A 21,659-nucleotide genomic window follows, 5' to 3' on the forward strand; every position below is an offset into this window, starting at 1 on the left:
TCCGATGGTCAGAAGAAGCCACCTATCTCGGTCTTGTCTTCGATTGCAAGTTTAGGTGGAATTCCCACATTCAAAGGTCCCTCCATAAAGGTCAGGTATTGTTAATTTACTGTTTCCGCTTATCAACCGGGCCATCAGACTTCCTCTCTCTATAAAATCTCTCCTGTACAAGATGCCGGTTCGATCAGTCATTCTATGCGGTATCCAGATCTATCTATCTCCAGCATCTATCTAAAATACGTCTCTCCCAGCCAGGTGGAACGTATTCAAGTCTTTCAAAACAAAATTCTCAAGAGAATAATCAATGCCCCCTGGTTCTTCAGGAGCAATCAAATTCATTGAGAAACAGACGTCCCCCAAGTTCACGATTTTATATCCGAGATCTACTCGAGATATTTCTTCATTCTTTGTCTCTTGGACAATAGATGTATTACCGAGCCGGCCGATAGTTTAGGCCAATAACTCATTCGGCTCTTCGTGACTTTATTATATCACACCCGACACTACCGCGTCGTGCTCTAATTCCAAATTGTCAAAATGATTCCAAACTCATGTACCGCAAGCTGCGTGGTGTGATAACGACGCCACGTCCTTGCCTGGACCTTGTGCTTCTTAACGGTGTTACCGGTTACGAGCACCCTCCTTACTAACAGTAAGAAGTATCAGTTAGGGTCATTGGATCAGCTGATGGGGTGGGGTTTAGTGGGTAGCACAGAGGCAGTCTCCACATAACCAGTCCAACTCGCTTATTCCTGCTGGTCTTTCCGACCATGTATCCGTAACAGGATTTCCCTTCCCGGTTCCAGGCCAAAAAAGAAAAGTAAAAACTGAGTCAATTTAAAAGCGAAGATGGCACAAAATCTAACTGAACCAAATTTTCTAGGCGCTAGATCATATTGTAGAGGGAAATTAATAAACTCATAAAAACAATTAGCTTTGACTGATATATGAATACAATGTAAACAACCCAATATGTCTCTTAAATCCGATGATTTTAACATAAAAAAATTCTCCAAATTACATTTTCGATATTTAGTACTTATGTTATTTACTTTGAAGAAATAATCTGCTGAAACCCATCTTTAGTAAACTTTAGTAATTTATGACGGTGCTTTTGTGTTATATCCCAATGGTCGGTGTTGGTTTCTATGATTTAAAAGACAATTATCCTGCTGATGGACAAAAAAAGTTCAATGATATTTTACTGAGTTATACATTGTCATTCAAGGGATTGAACTGTAAGGCCTATCGGACGAAAATCCAGCAACTTTCAAAACTATTGAGACCGCTTAGCAGTTGACAAATCAACTGTTTCTAGCCGTTTACATACGATGATGAAGATCCAAAACTATGGAAAATGGCTACCACCGAAATTGACAGGAAATTCATATTTCGAACGATCGATTTACGGCTGGCTGCCGGATTATGATTGACGATGAAAAGTCAACTACTAGGATAATACTAAGCGTAAGAAGTCCATTTCGACACCCAAGTGGAAAATTCATGCCTATAACATCTTGTTATGCATATGATCCCATAGACATCAATTAGCATATTGAACGAAGCATTGTTGTTAAAGATGGCCAGCGATAACGAGTAACAATTCTCGGCCATATATTGGAACAGTTGTGGTACTATCAGAGCTCGAATAGAAAATTCTGCTCCAACCAGCATATTCATCAGCATAGCACTTTTTAATTAGCTCTTGTTCAGATCGATGCAGCATGGCTTTGTTGTAACTGACATTATTCTTTCAATGTGGCATCGCCATGTTAATAAAAGGACGAAAAATATTTTAGTTAATACATATTCTACCTATTTTATTCCCAATAAATAAGTAAAGTTAAATATTTTCTTTGGTATTCAACGCTTTTAAAGAAGGTGCATCCAAATCCCTGTCATATATAGGACCTCGCGATGATTCTAAATTCCAAATCATATATTAAAAAAAGCGAAGTTCATCAGTTGCGTATGCTGAACCGTCCTAAAATCAGAGAAGCGTACTGAGGCGTAAACACTAAAACAATGCGTCAAGCTGCATCAGAATTTGCATAAAGCTCCACTGAATATGATGAACAAGTATAAAACAATAAAAAGCACATATAAAAACAGTCGATAGACAATTGTAAATCGCAATGATATTGTAAAACAGTAAATTTTACATCCCTACAATGGCTTCTCATATTAACTAGCATGGCACCCCACTTGCGACATCATAACACATGGGCTGAAAAGGCCAAGGCGTGAGAAAGAAAACAAGTTTTTTTGTTCAAAATTGACTTTATTCATTAAAGTAATCTCCGTCAAGAGCGACACGATCATCCAAACGCCGCTCTAACATTTCAATACCACTTTTGTAGACCTGTTTATCTTTTGCCTCAAAATATGCCTATCACCAGTTGCTGTCCACTCAGATGAAGATAATTTTGATTCCAGAGTGAAGTGATGGATCCATGGTTCATCCATTGTCACATATCGCTGTAAAAATTCCAGTTGTTATGTTTATACATGGCTAACCACTACTCAGCATTATCAATACGTTTTTGATTTTGGTCAACAGTTGGCAAACGCAGCACCCACTTTGAACAGGGTTTTCTCATAGTCAAATTCTCATGTAATATAAAACCAGCACGTTCTTTTAATATATTTTCGATGTTAGCAAACTCACGCAACTTCACTATTCGATAATTCTGCACTATTTTGTGGATTTTTTAATGTTTTCTAGTGTTTTAATGTTACCACCTCATTTGGACGTTCTGCTTCATCGGTGTCTCTATGACCGCGTTTGAAGTCAGTAAAAAAATGCTTTATTGTTGTTTCAGATGGAGCGGAGTATTTATAATACTTTTCAATCCATTGCTTCACTTGAATGGCATTTTTTCCCTTCAAGAAGCAGTATAAAATTAATACATCAAATTGTTTTTTATATATCGTTCTAAAAAAACAAAAGTAGAGTCGCTCTTAGTACAATAACTCACAAGCTTGTTAGTAGAATATCATGAAAGTTTAGCAACTTTCTTTTGGAGGTTATCACTAAATAAAAAAGCTCTAAAAGCAATAAAACTAGTGCCATATATGTGTTAGGCCAGGGACTTTCCAGTCCATGTGTTAAACTGTGACGTATCTTCTGAGTCGTCATGTGAAATACTGAAAAGCTCCACTATTGAGTAAAAAAATATGGTTACGTTGAAATATTATATCTATCAAGACTGTATCCTTATAAGCCCCTTCATTTTTTCAGGATTTAAAGCTAGACAATAATTTTATGATCGTTAAAGTTTAACGTAGGTTGACATTATAGAATTAATCGTTCACACCGGTCGCTCGCATGTATTATTTAATTCCTTTTTCATCATCTATAAAGCATAGAAAATCAACTTTCCCGTCTCAAAATTAATAGAAGAAAAACAATTGAAGCGTTTATTTGACTGAAAGAGTAATTGCTATTTTCAGTCGACTACTTTTTGGACTAGTTCGATTGTTTCGACTATTTTTAATTCCCAACGCTAGAAAAATATAATTAGAGATACATACCTGTTGGCAACAACGTAATATTATTCTCAGATATATGAAGCCTTCTGAGAGCTATCAAATCCGTGAATATAAATTTTGGGAGTGTCACCAGGTAGTTGTTGCTCAAGTCCAGATCCTCCAGATATTCCATTTTGCTAAATATAACTTCCGGTAAACTAGTCAGCTCATTTCTCGATAGATGAAGCAAAATCAGATTTGTGTTGGCCCGAAACAAGTTTGGCGGTAAAGATCTTATTCGATTCGCTGACACATCGAAGGTCTTAAGGTTGGACAGACTGGCCAGGAGATCCGGTGACAAATATTCCAGTTGATTTTTATGCAATCTCCTAAATAATAAAATAATTAACGTCAAAATATACAGGGGTATGTGAAAGAAAGGTTAAAGTTCGGAAAATAAAATCATATTAATAAGCAAAATAAATGTCGATCAACACATTATTTTTCGATGGTAATGGCATTATCGTAGGCAGAAGAGTGGTTTGATAAAAATTAAGTGACGTTAGGTAAGGTAACTTTGCTCCCTGAAAAATCAATCATTATTGATTGGCATACTGAGATTAGTTATCAACGTACAAATATCGATGATGATCGCTGCTTGATACGTCTGTTAATACTACAAAAACGTGTTTGAAATGACCAATTTATCTTAGCTACTACAGAAATTGATTTCTGAATTCAATAAAATAGCTTTAAACAGTAAACACATTGAACTTAAGTGTTACTGTTCATTGTAGTAATGCAATGAGGAAAATAAATTCGATTTCGATATATTTCAGAAGAGATATTGATTTACTATAGAAAGTAACAGACGCCAATCATCATTTTGCATAACAACGCTCAGCCACATGTTGCAAAAGATGTAAAATTTGCAGCTCTTATGAAATTCTGTCGCAGTTAATGTACTTGTCAGGCACAGTGCCTTCTGATTACCAGTTATTCATATGAACGCGACATGGCTTGGCTGGAACACGGTTTCGAAATGCTGAAGAAGTACGAAATTGGTTCTGAGATATCTGAATTAAAACACTAAACCAAGTGAGAGCTACATGCTTTTTGTTAACCCAGGTCAGATTGTTCAGATTTTGTTGCATATACTATTAAAAAGTTTGGTAGAAATCAATGCAAGCATTATTTAGACGGAAAACACTACATGGTAGATGCATCAAAACTTCTAAGGGAATCCCTCTTAATCTTTGTTCGATCCACTAAAAATAGGTGCGGTCTAACCTCTGAAAAAATAGATGTTTAACTTTATAGAAAATTTTGGAGAAATATTTCGTGATGTCTAACACCTAGATATTACTATTTTGAACTTATTACTTGTTTTAATCGCTTTGTTGAAAGCCGCAAAGTTTTTTTACGTTTTAGTGATTAAATTATAATTAAAATTAGTTTTTTATAATGCATATTCGTTCTAAGAGGTGCATCCAGGTGTACAGAAAACAAAATAGTGCGATATTGTTTTCCCTTCAGGAGGTTTCCAAATTTTACTTAAAAACAGCATAGGTCGTGTAAAAATCCCAAATTATCTAGATTAAAAGTTGTAGTATGTGTCTGATTCAGCTTGCTTTTACCTGGTATGTATATAGTTATATACATAGACTTAATATACTGTCTTTTTTTAGAAGGTTAACCTATTTTTAACCTTATTAACCTTATTACCAATAAATGAATGATAGTTGACCAAAATTATTGGATAGAATATGAATCCAAAATATGTTTAAATGGAACAGTGTCAACAATGTGAAATTAAATGTGATTATTCTACAAGAAAATTTGTATTGCAAAGTCAATCAATATTTGAATAGAGTCAAACTGCATTGAATTTTAAACATACGCTTGTTAAAGTGGCATCAAGTAAGGGATTAATTTATCTAAAGAAAACTATTTTGGCTAAGTATAAATATGTTGTGGCAAAAGTATACTTATCCAAGAGAGTTTCGATTTTTTAGATCCATTGGATATCATGGAGTCTATGCCAAATAAAATATTCATGCCCTGTTATCTAAAAAATGAAGATAAGTGAAATGTTTGTGTATAATATGTTATGGCTAACTTTATAGACCAAAATGATATAAATTTTATTGAGGTAAGGCTACAATTCACAACTCCGTCAGGATTGTCTTGTTATATTGTGTGCAGGTTTTAAGCAAAGTGCTTTTTTTATTTCTAGATTGTACCATATCAATGTCACAGTAAATTTACTAATCTGACTAGACATATTTTTTGATTAACGATTAGGATAATTGTTAATAAATCAAATTCAACTTACAGATATATCAAACTGTCTAATTTGTAGAAGATATCGTCGGGTAAATGATCAATTTGGTTGTCGAAAAAATCTAGTTCGTTCAAGTATTCCAAACCTTTAAAGGAGTTTTTATGCAGTGTAGTTAATCCATTTATTCCAAGATCTCTAAAAACAGGCGATTTATAGTAATATCTAGATTCTCAGATATATAAGCATACATAGCTCTAACATCATAAGGCAGAACTTGGTCCGAAGGGATATGATTTAGATCATGTTGCCAGCAGCTTAGTGATTTTGTTTCCGGTTTACATTTGCATGGACCTTTAACACAATGTAGCCATTGTCCATCATCTTTAACTATTCTCCATGCTAAAAAATAGTAAAGTTTAATTATATATACATAGATAAATTGTTAATTATATATATATATATATATATATATATATATATATATATATATATATATATATATATATATATATATATATATATATATATATATATATGTATATATGTATATATATATATATATATATATATATATATATATATATATATATATATATATATATATATATATATATATGTATATATGTATATATATATATATGTGTATATATATATATATATATATATATATATATATATATATATATATGTGTATATATATATATATATATATATATATATATTATATATATTATATATATGTTATATAATGAAATAAATATTTGTAAGATATTATTATTTCTATTGTTTCTATAGTGATAAATGTTGTGACAATGGGATAGAGCAGTGAGAATACTAAAATCATTATTCACAGATCAATATTATCTGAAGATGTTTTTTTTTTGTCGCTTTCTACCTTTTGTCATCACTTTGCGACACTATATATATGTACTATACATATGTGCTTGTTAACTTGCATGAAGTGGTTTATTTAAAGAAAACATATAAATTTTAAAATTTGACAAGGGCTAACATGAATATGTATATACGTATAGATAAAAATTTAAAAAATTGTAAATAAAAATTGAATGAAAATGATAAAAACGAATAAGTATAAATAAAATTTTAGGGGTTTGTATTAAGAGATAGGATGGGTAGGAATGAAAGGCTGTGTACAAGGACAAATTCTCTTTTGGATTTAGACTAGATTCTCTGAAAGTAGCCGATCTCGCGAACCCCATCAGCCTGTCGCCCTTGTTACCTGTAAGTGCGCTATTCTAATTCGCCTGTCCGAACTGCTCAGTAGTTGGTGGACTGAGGTGGGCGAGAGTGATTACAGAACTCGCTCTAGCCGGCTTGTATTTTATTAGGTTTGCGGAGACGAAATGGAGATTCAAAGGAAAACGAAATATATGAAAATACAAATAGGAAAGGCGATTTATAAGTACAAAAATAGCTTTATAGCATACACTCAATTTAAAATATCAGAGCCAGTTAACTCTCACAAATACTAATACATGTGGAAACAATTTCTAGTTCGATTTGCTGATTTTGATGATAATTTTTTAAGCTGTGATGACAGATGTGTTAACATTTTCGTCGTAATATAGCACATATACATGAATTAAAATGACTTTACATCCCGATTAATATACGATTTTGTACTGATTTCTGGAAACGAACTGATTATCCTCTCACCCCCCATTAGCAGTTTGTTATGGTTTTTACTGATCTATAACGATGAAAGTACGGTCAAAATTGTTATATATTAACCCATATCAAAGTAGCAATGAAATGTGTTTTTAAGTTGTTTGGTACACATCTTTATTAAAACTTTCACATGTTCATTTCGGCTAAAATGGCGCTGAATTTTTAGTCCTATTTTGTATTAGACCAGTATGATTAAGTTATCAGTAGTCATTGGTTTAGTTTTGCAATAACAACTTTCAATGCTTCTTAATAAGTAACTTATAATATATCAGACTTTTCTGATAATACAATAAATTCGCTGTAAAAGGCTACTTCATCCTCCATCATATTTTTTAGAAATTTATAATATTGTTTGCATTCAGGGTGGTTGCAATATCATGGGTTGAGGACAACATGGGGTGTGCTTTTTTGAAACAACAATTTCGGAAACTCCTTTGCCGATTCACTAAAAATATTTTCCTATAAATTAATTTTAAAGGATTTAAAACACTAGTGAAAATATATCTAGAAACATTAAAATGAGGGACGCAATGACAAAAAATCATAATTTTTCGCATATCTAGCGAGTTTGTTTGAACTGGACTAGACAATGCGTTACAACACCTAAAAAGAACTAGTCTACCTGGCTTATTCAATAGAATTGTCACGAGAAGCAATCATCATATTGACATATATATTTAATGCCTGTTTATGACTGAAGCATTTTCCGGGATGTTTTATAATAGATAACACAAACAACTACGTTTAAAAAACTTAACGAACCGGCGAAAGTCTACCCGACTTGTTTCGCTTCGTTACGTCTCCAAATTATTTGAAGAAAATCATCGCTCAATATTCGACCAATAGATTAACAGCGGTTATTGAAAAATAATACTGCATTATAATGTTCCTGGACTTAGTACACTGAAAAACACGGCTGAAATATTAATTAATAAAACTATATTAGTCACTTTTGTGTTGAGGCGAAGTCTAATTAAATTATTTGAGAGAAATCCAATTCCACAAGCAAATCTAAGAAGAAAAAGAGAACCAACGTGACATTTGATGGTATATTAATTGATGTTATCAAAAATCTTGAGCAGATTAAAGTCAACATAGAAAAACTAAAGTGATTAACACATTAAATAATAAGTTAATTAAATAATAAAAGTCAGTAAATAATAAGGCTTTGTATTTGGTGCAAATATGATGTTGTACTAAGTCATTAAGACGTCTAGTAATACAACGCAGACAAAAGAAATTTCGATTAATCGATTTGTAACCAACGAAGAGCTGTAGGATGATTTTCAGCCCAAATGGGCCCACGGCGTTATCCAAGAATTGAACGCTAAAATACCGCAAAGCATGAATAAAGGTTACTAAATTACCATAATATAATTACTGGACAACACGCAGGAAATCGTAAGATTGAAGCGAACTAAACCACACGAACATGTAGTTATCTACTGTATAAGTATTACTATTGATTTTAGCTTAAGTTAATCTCAATTGAATTTACTTTGAGAAATATATGATGATGTATTTTGTCTTGCTTATTCAAGTATACATTTCTTATTTAAAATACTTACTTGGTTGTTCCAAGGAACGCAACCTCCTCTCCAAGTGCTTAAACTGCCCGTTAGTCCTATTTTTCTCCTCGATCTTATCCGCAAATTCCGTCAGTTGAATTAAACTTTCTTCTAGAGCTTGACATGCGGTCATCTCACACACTCCTTCTTCATCTTCGCCGTTAACAAATGAAGAAAAAGTAATTAACACAATAAAAATTAATGCTATTTGCATATTAATGCCTAATATGTTGCCGTTAGAAAAAAAGTAGGCCTATTGTTATTTTCTGATGACGACCTGCTTATTTTATAAACAATTTGTGTGTTAAGCTTTATTAAATAATTTCATTGGTTTATTTGCCATGAAATTCATTTATCCTGTTGACCATTTCGGTGATAATTTGAATAATGATGACCCTGTATCTAAACTCTTACGCATTGTATACACTTACGTATTGAAAAATATTTTTAATTATCGCAAAAATATTTTTCTAATAGTCATTTTTATTGAGTGTTTAAAAAATAACATATGTTAATGTCAATGGTGGTATATATATTCTTAGATTAGATTAGATTAAGACCGATATAAGAATATTAATAAAATTAATCATGCATGAAAATTGTTAATCTTATTTATATATTAATGAATAAATGGTGAAGGAACTTTTTAATTTAGGATGGCTATTTTTTTATATTGTTTACAATTATTTCACTATAAAACATTAACATGTATAGCTTTGTATTTTATATAATAAATTGCATAGTAAATTATTATTTATATTCATATTTATATTTTAACATATGTTAATGTCAATGGTGGTACATATATTCTTAGAGTAGATTAGATTCAGACCGATATAAGAATATTAATAAAATTAGTCATGTATGAAAATTGTTCATCTTATTTATATATTAAAGACTAAATGGTGAAGGAACTTCATAATTTAACATTTTTTTTATATTGTTTACAATTATTTCACTATAAAACATTAACATGTATAGCTTTATATTTCATATAATAAATTGCATAGTAAATTAATATTTATATTCTTATTTATATTCTAACATATGTTAATGTCAATAGTGGTACATATATTCTTAGATTAGATTAGATTAAGGCCGATATAAGAATATTAATAAAATTAGTCATGTATGAAAATTGTTCATCTTATTTATATATTAGAGACTATATGGTGAAGGAGATTTTTAATTTAACATAATTTTTTTTATATTGTTTACAATTAGTTCACTATAAAACATTAACATGTATAGGTTTATATTTTATATAATAAATTTCATAGCAAATTAATATTTATATTCTATTTTTAATTATAAAAAAGGGATTAAAATATGAAGTATTAACATTATTTATATGTTAACGATAAAATGGCGAATGAAATTATAATATTAAACAACCTACAAAATTTAATTTTAGGATTTTATCAACTTAGTAGCTATTTTTAATATTAATGTCTCAATTTTATATATTTTTAAATTCGATTCGTTTAAAATAATTCGTAAAATATCTACTATTTTTAATAGTATTATTCGTAATAATATTAATGCCTAAATGACGAAGGTATCATCAGATTTATCCGCTTCAGTCAATAGTAATTCAGGTGATGGAACAGCAATGCTACAAACGTACATTATATTTGTAATCTTAGTTATTCATAAATAACTGTAAAATAACCGAACAAGGATTCGAAGCCCATATTAGGCTAAAAGTTGCTAAAAAATTCAAAAGATTACTTGTCTAAAAATTATGTTCACATCAAACCAACTGACACCTCGAATGAATTTTCAATAGAATGGTGGTAAAACACTCTTAACTGTGAGAGTCTTATATTCAAATATGACGATACAAAACTTATAAAAATATATAAAATATAATTATACTCCTATATAATATAATATATAATTCACAAAATGGGTGATTAGAGGCAACATTTAATTATATATTACTACATTCAATAATGTAATAATTAGCGTTGGGAACTATCGATTCAAAACACTCGAAACCGTCAATAGTCGAAAACAGTCAAAACAGTCGATAGTCAAAAAACCAGCGACTGAAAATAGCAATTACTATTTTCAATCAAATACACGGTTCGACAGTTTTGTTCAAATCGCGATGTCAGATGAAGATGTAGAAACCATATCCTTTATAAATTGTGAGAGAGGAAAGGACAGTGATAATTGCTTGGAGCAGTTAATTTTATATGTGCTCATATTTTCCAACAGTAGTATAAGCAAGACGGAGATATATTTATTCCTTCACTTACTAACTTTAAAAAAGAAAAGGAAAAAAATAGTTACTGAAGACTTTTAACATGCAATTAATAATTGCATTTTAAACGAAGTAGAATTAGAAGTAGAAATAGAATAGAACTTAAATAAAACCTAAAAACTAAAGATGTGCCATAACCATCAATACTAAATAAAAATTAAACATACACCTAAACAAAAAAGAAAAACTAATTCATGACATGATTAAAAATGATCGGGCAATAACTATATACTAGAGCTTTTGTAAATAATGTAAATACTTTATTTATTATTGAACGGAAATATTTTTAACAGAAATCGAGAGAGTAATCGAATATACCTATAATTGTCATAAAAACAGTCAAAATTATTTTACTATTTATCATTAGTAATTTTAATCTTTTTATCCTATTACCATAACAATCTTGAAAAATATTATTCCAAAATGCTGCTATATTAATATACAATATATTATTATTTACAGGCAAACTACCAAAAAAATCATAAGACTATATATATATATATATTACATATAAATCTATGTAAGCATTAATTGGTTACATTTTTGTCAAGGTCGCGGCTAGGACGACAGAGCATATAGTAAATAAGAACAAAATCAGTTGGACCGAAAATAGCGACTAAAACCAGTCGACTGAAACAATCACTGGTAAAAAGCAGTGCGAAAATAGCGACTGAAACAGTCGATAGTAAAAAGTAGGTCAATTACTAAGCAGTCGATAGTCGATTTAAGTCGATTGTTCCCAACACTAGTAATAATGAATACTGTTACGGTAAACGGGTATAAAGGCGAAATTTCCTACATTTCTCTTCTTACACACTTTCTATTCTCACATGAAGTACAAATAATTTTTCAAAGGAAGGAAGTACATTCAGAGGTTTGAAAACTGAAAATAATAACACAAGTTTCTCAGCTTTGGATGGACTATTAACTTTTTTATTTATTGGAAATAAAATCTACCGAAACAAATTTCATGAAAATCCTCTTTCAGATATTATTTCAACAAATAACCATTTTTTTTAAACCATTAATTTTGCACAGCATCCTGAGTAAAGGCAATGTAGTAAGAAAAATAATAATTAATTGTTGCTTGTTCAGGTGGACGAAAACGATAAGTAGGATTGTATACGGTAAACATGAAAAATTTTGTATGACAACATATAATATGGATAGTGTCCAATTAAGTACGTATAAAAATGTTCAAAAGAACCATTTTTATCAAAATTGTAACTTGTAAATATTATATTCTATATATTGCAATTTTAAGTATATTTTAGACAAATGAATTTTTGAATTTGCGGTTTCTTACCTTATAGTATTTAAGGCAATAACAATGTAGAATGAGCAAATAAGTTATCAGTTGTTAACCTACAATTTATTTTTATAAGTTAAATCTAGGTATATAACAAGGAGAACCAATCGGCATTATCATAGTCTCTGGTGAAATAATCTTTATACATGTCACTGCTGTATTTTTTATTATATGCACCTCACTATACAACACTATACAAGATCAGAGATTTGATTCTTTTGAATTGCAATACTGCAATACTTCAATATTCTCATGAGAATGGAGTCTTTCCTCATGCCCCCTTGCAATTCTTTGACTGACTGTGGGTATCTGAACGTCTCGATATAGGTATCTATTCCATAGTTTTTGGGTGCCCCCAAAATACATCTCAGGAATTTGTTCTGAAAAATTTGTATTTTATTTATGTTACCCTTTGATGAACATCCTCATAATTGAACTCCGTATGTCCATATAGGTTTCAGTATTGCTTATATAAGAGCAATTTATTATGTACTGATAATTGTAATTTTCTTCCAATTAGCCAGTACATTATACTATATTTTAATTCCAGTTCTTTTCTTTTCTTCTTTATATGTTCCTTCCAGCGAAATCTTGCATCAAGATTTATTTCGAGATATTTAGCGTTGGTGTTATATGGAATGATAGTATTATTTAAGGTTATTGGTACTTGTACGACATGTTTATAGGTGAACTGCACTTGTACTGATTTACTTTCATTAATGACAGACTAAATTGGTTTAAAAACGTTTTAAACAAATTTTAACCAGTTTTCATTTCATTTCATTCAAGCACTGAATAGCATAATTTATTTACACTACCACTAAAACGGTGAATCAAACCTCAATATTTATAAATGCATCTTAGAATCGATTGAAAGTCTTTACTTAAATATATAAACAAAATTATTTTTGACAACCAATGAACTTGTACCCCGTAAACAAGAGATTATTTGTTGATGCAGACTGTTGATATTCGGCATGTTTTGCTATCTGGTGTTAGTTTTCTCAAGGAATTCTAATAATTACGCAGAATTTCAGTGCCAAATATACGCCGAGCTTTATTTGAATAATAAAAAAGTCGTCTTTATTGGAAATTATTATTCCAGCGAAAGATCGTCGGAATTGTGAAGCCAAGCCACGTAAAATGAAATAACTTATAACCAATTTTAGAACGATCGTTCATCAGACTGCTTCCTGCTTACAAATGCATTTATTATTCTAATAACATCCATTTTTCACGGGCCAAATTAAAAGTTTAAAATGCCATAATATGAGTTTTGATTAATTAGTTTGGGCGGCCAGATAGATATCAACGATGCAGGAACGACCACCCACACATGCCAAATTACCACTTCATTTATCACGGTGATACGCGTAAATAGGGACAGAAATAATGTGATCATTAATGAAAATTATATAATATTGTAAGTTAATTGCATTAATAATGTTCTAATATTTTGTAAATAAAATTTAGCTCAATTTGTTTTTGCCAATATTATTTTATTACTTGGTACATTAGTATAAATTTATCAACGCATTCTGTAATACAAAAAAGGAGCTAAATCAGCAAACATCAATGTCATCAGTTGAATACAAAATCACCGAAAGGAGGCATGAAAGCAGGATCAAGTGTCATATTTATTGTTTTGAATCTATGCTCTGGTCTGTAATTTTTGTACAGTATCTTTCAGTATGTTCGATGTACATAATTGCACTGAAGTACGAAACGTGAGTTTATTTCCTAAGTACAAATAATTTTTCAAAGTATATTAAGAGATTTGAAGCAACATGTACAATACCTAATTTAACTATATCTTAATTATATTTTATGTCAGCAAATACCTATATATTTTATATATGCCTGTATTAAGTAAAATAATAATGTTCTAGAGGTTAAGAAAAATGCATAATATAAAATTCATTTAAAATATTTTTAATCAAAATATATTGTTGTAAAAAGTTACATAAAAGCATTAAATAGTATTTTATAAAATAATCTAAGTCTCCTTTTTCTAACCAGGGTTTATTTAAACTGGACCTGCTTTTTAACTTTGGTCCTGAACCGTGATCCTAGGTATTAAGCCTATCGTCTTTCGAATAACCAACTTAGAGATCATCCCAAGAGATATCCAGTCTTACCGAGCCTGGTTACTGGCGTGATTGGAATACTTTTCCGATATTGCAACTTACCTTAAGGACAATCAGAATTATGATGAATCACAAACATACATCAACGACCACAGCCCAGCATAATTCGGACTCACAACTATCGCAACAGTAGGAGGACCATCATATCGGTTTAATCACTGCCCCCATCAAGTCGGCATTAGTAGTATATTAAAGGTATATTAAAAACATTTACATATTATATATAATATATCATTTAAAACGTTATTACAAGGTTAATGAAAGATTTGTGATATTCAACGTAACAATTGTAATATTAGATTATTTAAGTGGATGATATATTGAAATATTAATTGGTATTTAAAAAGGAATGCTTTACTCACAAACTTCTTTTTTTATTTCTGAAGACAAACCTAGATTGCAGCTTTATATACGCCATGTGTCTTTCCATGAAATAAACTCAGTTGAGTCTCATCTGTCGAAAACGCTGCATTTTACTATTAATAGTGGTTAATGTACGACAAGACTACCAGAGTGGATCAAGCGGCAGACGAGATAATATAATACATAAAATTAAAAGTAATTCTTTAATTTGGAGAATCAAAAAACCATATTCTCAATTTATATAATAACCATAAAATGACACTATAACATTTAGTATATTATTACTAGCCATTGCCGATTAACCTAAAATATGTCTTTATAATAGCTTACATCTGTATGTGTTGGAGGAGTACTCATCGGTTCCACTATCACTATCACTTCATAGTTTAGTCGATCACCTCTTCATTCGACGAAATTTTCTCCCCAGCGAGCATTCTTTTTCAAGAGGAAATAGTAGCTGGGAGCCGGATCTGGAGATTACGATCGATGAGCAAACAATTTGAAGCCCAGTTCATGGATTTTTGATATCGTTTTCACTGACTTGTGACACGGTGCATTGTCTTAGTGAAGCAACACTTGATTTTTCTTCAAATGCGACCGTTTTCCGGCGATTTCGTCGTTCAAATGGTCCAATAACGCTATGTAATAATCGCTGTTCATGGTCCTTCGTTTCTCAAGGTATTCAATGAAAATTATCCATGTGCATCCCTAATACAGACGCCATAACCTTGCCAGTCGACTGTTGCGTTTTTCCACGCTTTGGAGTGGGTTCATCATGTGCAGTCCACTCGGATGGCTGTCGATTAAACTTCGGAGTGAAATGATAAGGCCATGTTTCATCCCTTGTCACATATCGACGCAAAGACTTGAGTTTATTACGCTTGATCCTCTTCAAACACAGCTCCGAATCATCAAGTCGTCGTTGTTTTTGGTCAAAAGTGAGCTCGCGCGGCACCCACTTTGCACATTTCTCATACCCAAATATTCGTGAATAATATGATATACACGTCTAGTTGATGTCATTAGAGTGTCTGCTATATTATTCAATTTCAATTCATGGTGATTGAAAATAATTTTGTGTACATGTTTTCTTCGGTAACAATCTCTTTTAGGCGTTCACTGCGTTCACCGTCTTCGGTGCTCATTTTACCACGTCTAAACTTAGCATACCAATCCTTGGTGGTTGATTTTCCTGGGGCAATATCCGGAAACTCGGCATTAATCGAAGCTTTTACTCAACTAAAATTTTTCCCTTCAAAAATCAATATTTTATCAACACGCGAAATTCCTTATTATCCCTTTTTCAACAATAAAAAAGTTGCTTTACTCAAAATGCCATAATTCACAAACTAGTGATCCGACAGATGTCAAATTTATACACGCCTCTTTTCAGAGTTAGGGCTAACTAAATTATATATGGATTTCGTTCTAGTATATATGTGTCAGGCCTGGGACTTTTCAATTGACATTTTATCTAGGTGTAGGAGGAGTACCTATCGGTTCTATCTTAGCCTCTAGTCTTATAATGTTTAGATCATTACCACTATCACTATACTTTAAATGGATTCTCATATCTCCTTGCAATTATGTAGATTCGTGAAAGTCTCTGTATAACTAATTAGCCTTATAATGGTGTTCACTTATTATGTTCTCGAAAACTTGTATTTTATTGCATTGTTTCTCGTGATATATCTCCATAATAATAGTATATAGACCCATAGAGGTTTTGCTTGTATAACACTAATTTATTATGTACTGATAATGGTAATTTTCTTCAAGTTATTCCACTCATTTTCCTATATTTCAGCTTCAGTTCATTTTTAACATCTTCCGGCGTCAATAGTCATTTCTACTCCAAAATTTAGCATTGTTGCTACATGAAATGGCGCTATTATGTATTGTTATTGGTATGTGGGGTCTGATTATTGGCATATTTACAGATTTACTTTGGTTATTTTTTATTTTCAAGGTGTGGATCCAATGATTTATGTTGTCTCTGGCTTCTTATAATTAATTTTTATTGATATTGTCTCCGCTAACAAAAACTACAGCACCATCAGCAAATGTAGCCATTGTAAACTTTTCCATCTGTTGTATATCAGATGTGAAGAGTGGGTAGATAGTTGACCCCAATACAATTCCTTGTGATACACTTGCTCTGGTTTCTTTAGTTGTAGAGTAGGCGACCTCTTGTTTAACTCTAAACATTCTGGCTGTGAGATAATATTACAACAGTTTGGTAATTTTTTATAACATTCTGCTACATTTGAAAAGATAGCTAAATATACTTTTTTATCCTCATAGGCTTTTTTTCTATATCATCCCTTCAATTATTGAGTTAGTAAACCCAAACTGGTATATTGGTACCAAAATCGTATTTTTTCTCTATATAATCATTTTTACCATTTTCAATAAGGATTTTTCAAATACCTCGGCTATTACCCATAACCGTGAAAGAAGTTTTATGAACTGAATTTCATTTAAAGATTTTACGGGTTTTGAGATCATAATAATTTCAGCCACCTTCTAAACGCCTGGGGAATATTGAAATACAGCATTAATTAAGTTGGTAAGTTTTATAATTCCCTTTCATGGTAGATTTTGCAGCAATTGTCCTTGTTATTAAATCATAGCCAGGTGATTTCCTTAGAATAAGGAATTAAAACAGCAATAAAATGTGGGACACGCGAATATTTTTATTTGTGTATTACCTCTATACTGTCAAAATATGGAGAAGAAAAATATGTTCTATCAAAACCACACAGCTACTCAAAAAATACACCTATAAAATATATATCTATAATCTGCGAACTAAAACAAGAATTACTGGCTTGGTTAGCGCAGTGGTAAAATTCATAGGACGGTCCACCTACTGTTGCGATAGTCGCGGGTTCGAATGCTGCTGGGGCATGCTCGTAAATTTGTGTTTCTGATTGTGATTAGGTAAGAGTGTAACATTTGACAAGGAAAATGATTCCAATTACGCCAGTAACCAGGCTGGGTAAGACCAAATGTCTTCTGGGATAGTTTCTAAGTGGATCACTCGGCAGTCGGTAAGCTTAATACCGAGAACCGTGGTTTGGAGTCCAACCACGGAACAGTTTACTGCTGCGCCAACCAAGCCGGCCCATTTTTATATATTTAATATGTTAAATTGTGTTACATTGTGTGCTTTATTTTAATATTATATATAAAAATGAATCGCAAAATGTGTTGGTAAGCGCATAACTCAACAACGCCTGGACCAATTTGGCCAAATCTTTTTTTAAAATGTTCGTTGAAGTTCAAGGATGGTTTTTACGGCGAGAAAAATTAGAATTATTGCTGGAAAAACCCTAAAAATAACCCTTTTCTTTTTCCCATACAAATGATTTGTAACTAAAACGTAGTCAATTTGAGCTTTATTGCTATGGTATAAAGTTCATATTAAATTACAAGCACTCACTCTTGTCTAAGCAATGTAGGTGTGTTCCTAACGTCAAAGATCATATCTATCAAAACAATGTGCGTGTGTGCGTTGGAGCACAGAATACATAGTTGGAGGAGTTTAATGTCGCGTTCCGAAACTCGCGTTTCTTTTGTATTAGTTTCGGCACGCGAGATAAAATGCATCAGTTTCCACGTTATTACATCAGTCAAACAAAAATCGCGTTACCAACAGTGTTTTATTATTTTTAATATCCAAATTTTAAATAAATAAAACAATTCGTACGGCTTAAAAGGATTTGAGTTCAAGTCATATCAAATTTAAAAAAAAAAAGTTGTCTGTTACAGATGACTTTTGACAGATGACAGATGAATTGTCAACTGATACACGAAACAAATTCGTATATCGTGTTTTGTGCAGAGTGTTTAGTTAGTTAGTGTTTGTTTAGTTCGTGATTAGTGAAAAAATAATTTATATTTGATATGCCTCCTATAAGACGAAGCAATTTAGGTAGAAGAACCAGAAATGCTATAAACCAGAATTCGGATATCACAAACGCGTGAAGCGCGAGCGCGACATTCAACTAATAATCGCGCAAGTTTGAATCGAGCTGCTTTCAGTTACGATGTGTCAATTGACTACAGTAACTACCAATGTGTTGTTATTGGTTCTATGAACTTGGTTTGCTCACACTGTAAGGCACTAAAATACAAAAACGAAGCCAATGGATTGTGTTGCGCAAATGGTAAAGTGAAATTGATACCATTGGATCCACCACCAGAACCATTGTACTCATTGGTTTCAGGAATAGGAACAGATTCTATACACTTTTTGACACATATCCAACAATATAACAATTGCTTTCAAATGACTTCATTTGGGGCAACAAATGCAGTTCGGGAAAATTTTATGCCAACTTTCAAGGTATGTATTATAGCAGTTACTCATAATTATTTTAGCGAACAAAATTTTCTGTCACCAAAGTTAAGATGTGTTACTAATCTTCAATTTCTTAATCATTACGAAATATATCACTTAGTCATCATATTATATGGTGATTCAGTTTCAGTGACACTTTTATTATATTTTATATTTGATAGATATTAGTTAAAACTAAATATATACTTTTTAAGATCAAATATTATTTAAGTTTGATCACTGACAATCCATTAATTTATACCACACCATAATATTTTTTTTATTTACAGATACAAGGGCAAATATATCACAGAGCAGGTTCACTGTTACCAGTGTCAGATAGCGACAACAAATTCCTGCAAATTTATTTTATGGGCAATTCACCACAAGAAATTGATCTGCGTTGTGCACATAACAATTTAGTAAAGAGGTCTATTGTAGAACAATTACAAACTTTATTTCATCAACACAATCAATTGATTATATTGTTTAAAACTGCCCTGGATCTGATACCATCCGATAATCACAAAATTGTAATCAGAGCTGATAAAACACCTGCAGGTCAACATACAAGACGTTTTAATGCACCAACTATTGATGAAGTTGCTATCGTTGTAGTTGGAGAAAATTTGGAATCCCGTGATATTGTTTTACATCGTCGGAATGATCAATTACAACGTATAAAGGAAACACACCGCTCATATGATGCACTGCAATATCCCATTATATTTTGGCAAGGTGAAGATGGCTACGATTTATCAATAAAAATGATAAATCCCATTACAGGTAACTAAAATATTAGTTTAGCTATGGCGATAATATCTCAGTCACTATATTATGTATTTGAATGTTATTAAAACAAAATCTGTTTACAGGTTCTGAAACCAACAAAAAAGTCAGTTCAATGAACTATTATTCATACCGCCTAATGATTCGGGAAAATGAAGATAATCACATATTGAAATGTCGGCGATTATATCACAAATATGTTGATGACATGTATGTTAAAATTGAAACGGAGAGATTAATATTCATCAGGTTGAATCAAACCAAACTCCGGTCTGAAGAGTATATTCACCTTCGAGATGCGATTAATACTGATGGAAATGCACAGAATGTCGGTCGGATGACTATTCTTCCAGCAACATACATCGGAAGCCCTCGGCATATGCACGAATATGCTCAAGATGCCATGTCGTATGTTCGTCATTATGGTACAGCAGATTTGTTCATCACATTTACATGCAATCCGCAATGGATAGAAATTAAGCAGGAGTTATTCCCTGGGCAATCACCCATTGATCGTCATGATATTACAGCCAGAGTCTTTAGACAAAAGTTGAAATCTTTAATGAATTTCATCGTAAAACATAATGTGTTTGGTGAGACACGCTGCTGGATGTATTCTGTGGAGTGGCAGAAACGAGGATTGCCACATGCACACATTTTGATTTGGTTGGTTGAAAAGATAAGGCCAAATGATGTTGATGCAGTGATATCAGCTGAAATCCCTAATGTACAAGTAGATCCTGGATTGCATGAGGTAGTTATCAAAAACATGATACATGGTCCCTATGGAACTCTTAATCAAAATTCACCGTATATGATGGATGGTAAATGTTCAAAACGATATCCACGGACATTAATATCGGAAACAATTACTGGTAATGACGGTTATCCATTGTATCGTCGCAGATCGACAGCAGACAATGGAAAATCAACAATTGTCAAATTAAATCAACAAGATATTGAAATAGATAATCGTTGAATTGTTCCATATTCACCCATTTTATCAAAGACATTCAAAGCACACATCAACGTTGAATCTTGCCATTCAGTGAAATCGATTAAATACATTTGCAAATATGTAACCAAAGGGAGTGATATGGCTGTGATTGGAATTGGTGCAGAGAATTCTAATGATGAAGTTACCCAATACCAAATGGGCCGCTATGTCAGTAGTAATGAAGCAGTTTGGCGAATATTTTCTTTTCCTATTCATCAGAGACACCCTTCTGTTGTTCACTTAGCTGTGCATTTAGAAAATGGTCAAAGAGTGTATTTTACAGCACAGAACGCAGTACAAAGAGCTGCTCAGCCACCATCTACTACATTAACCAGTTTTTTTGAGACATGCCAAAACGATGATTTCGCACAAACATTGCTATATTCTGAAATGCCAAAATATTATACCTGGAATGAATCCTCAAGGAG

At 31.9% G+C, this 21,659-nt stretch overlaps 2 protein-coding genes across 2 annotated transcripts in view; one reads left to right on the plus strand and one right to left on the minus strand.

The window, feature by feature from the left end:
* LOC143202326 (uncharacterized) overlaps positions 1-9,275 on the minus strand; it is a 33,347-nt gene extending 24,072 nt beyond the window's left edge. Inside the window, exons 1-4 of the mRNA XM_076413783.1 lie at positions 9,013-9,275; positions 6,004-6,154; positions 5,807-5,950; positions 3,535-3,860 (exon numbers count right to left, since the gene is read on the minus strand). Of these exons, the coding sequence (XP_076269898.1) occupies positions 3,535-3,860; positions 5,807-5,950; positions 6,004-6,154; positions 9,013-9,226 (835 nt within the window). The 5' untranslated portion in view covers positions 9,227-9,275. The remainder of the gene's footprint in view (positions 1-3,534; positions 3,861-5,806; positions 5,951-6,003; positions 6,155-9,012) is intronic.
* Positions 9,276-10,561: 1,286 nt separating this feature from the next.
* Positions 10,562-21,310, plus strand: LOC143203148 (uncharacterized). Its single transcript, XM_076415286.1, has 3 exons — positions 10,562-10,648; positions 19,736-20,231; positions 20,321-21,310. The coding sequence occupies exons 1-3, from the start codon at positions 10,562-10,564 to the stop codon at positions 21,211-21,213; spliced, it is 1,476 nt and encodes a 491-aa protein (XP_076271401.1). The 3' UTR covers positions 21,214-21,310.
* The last annotated feature ends 349 nt before the right edge of the window (positions 21,311-21,659 follow it).

The sequence above is a fragment of the Rhynchophorus ferrugineus genome, unplaced genomic scaffold (genome assembly GCF_030347505.1).
Source record: "Rhynchophorus ferrugineus isolate W39M unplaced genomic scaffold, kcgeb_rfMv2 rfM9, whole genome shotgun sequence".
In the NCBI taxonomy this organism is placed as follows: Eukaryota; Metazoa; Arthropoda; class Insecta; order Coleoptera; family Curculionidae; genus Rhynchophorus; species Rhynchophorus ferrugineus.

Coding starts and splice junctions, on each gene's coding strand:
- LOC143203148 (XM_076415286.1), top strand. CDS start 10,562: ATGACGAAGGTATCATCAGATTTATCCGCTTCAGTCAATAGTAATTCA. Junction 10,649..19,735: donor TACAAACGTACATTATATTT/GTAATCTTAGTT, acceptor TTTTATTTACAG/ATACAAGGGCAAATATATCA. Junction 20,232..20,320: donor AATGATAAATCCCATTACAG/GTAACTAAAATA, acceptor ATCTGTTTACAG/GTTCTGAAACCAACAAAAAA.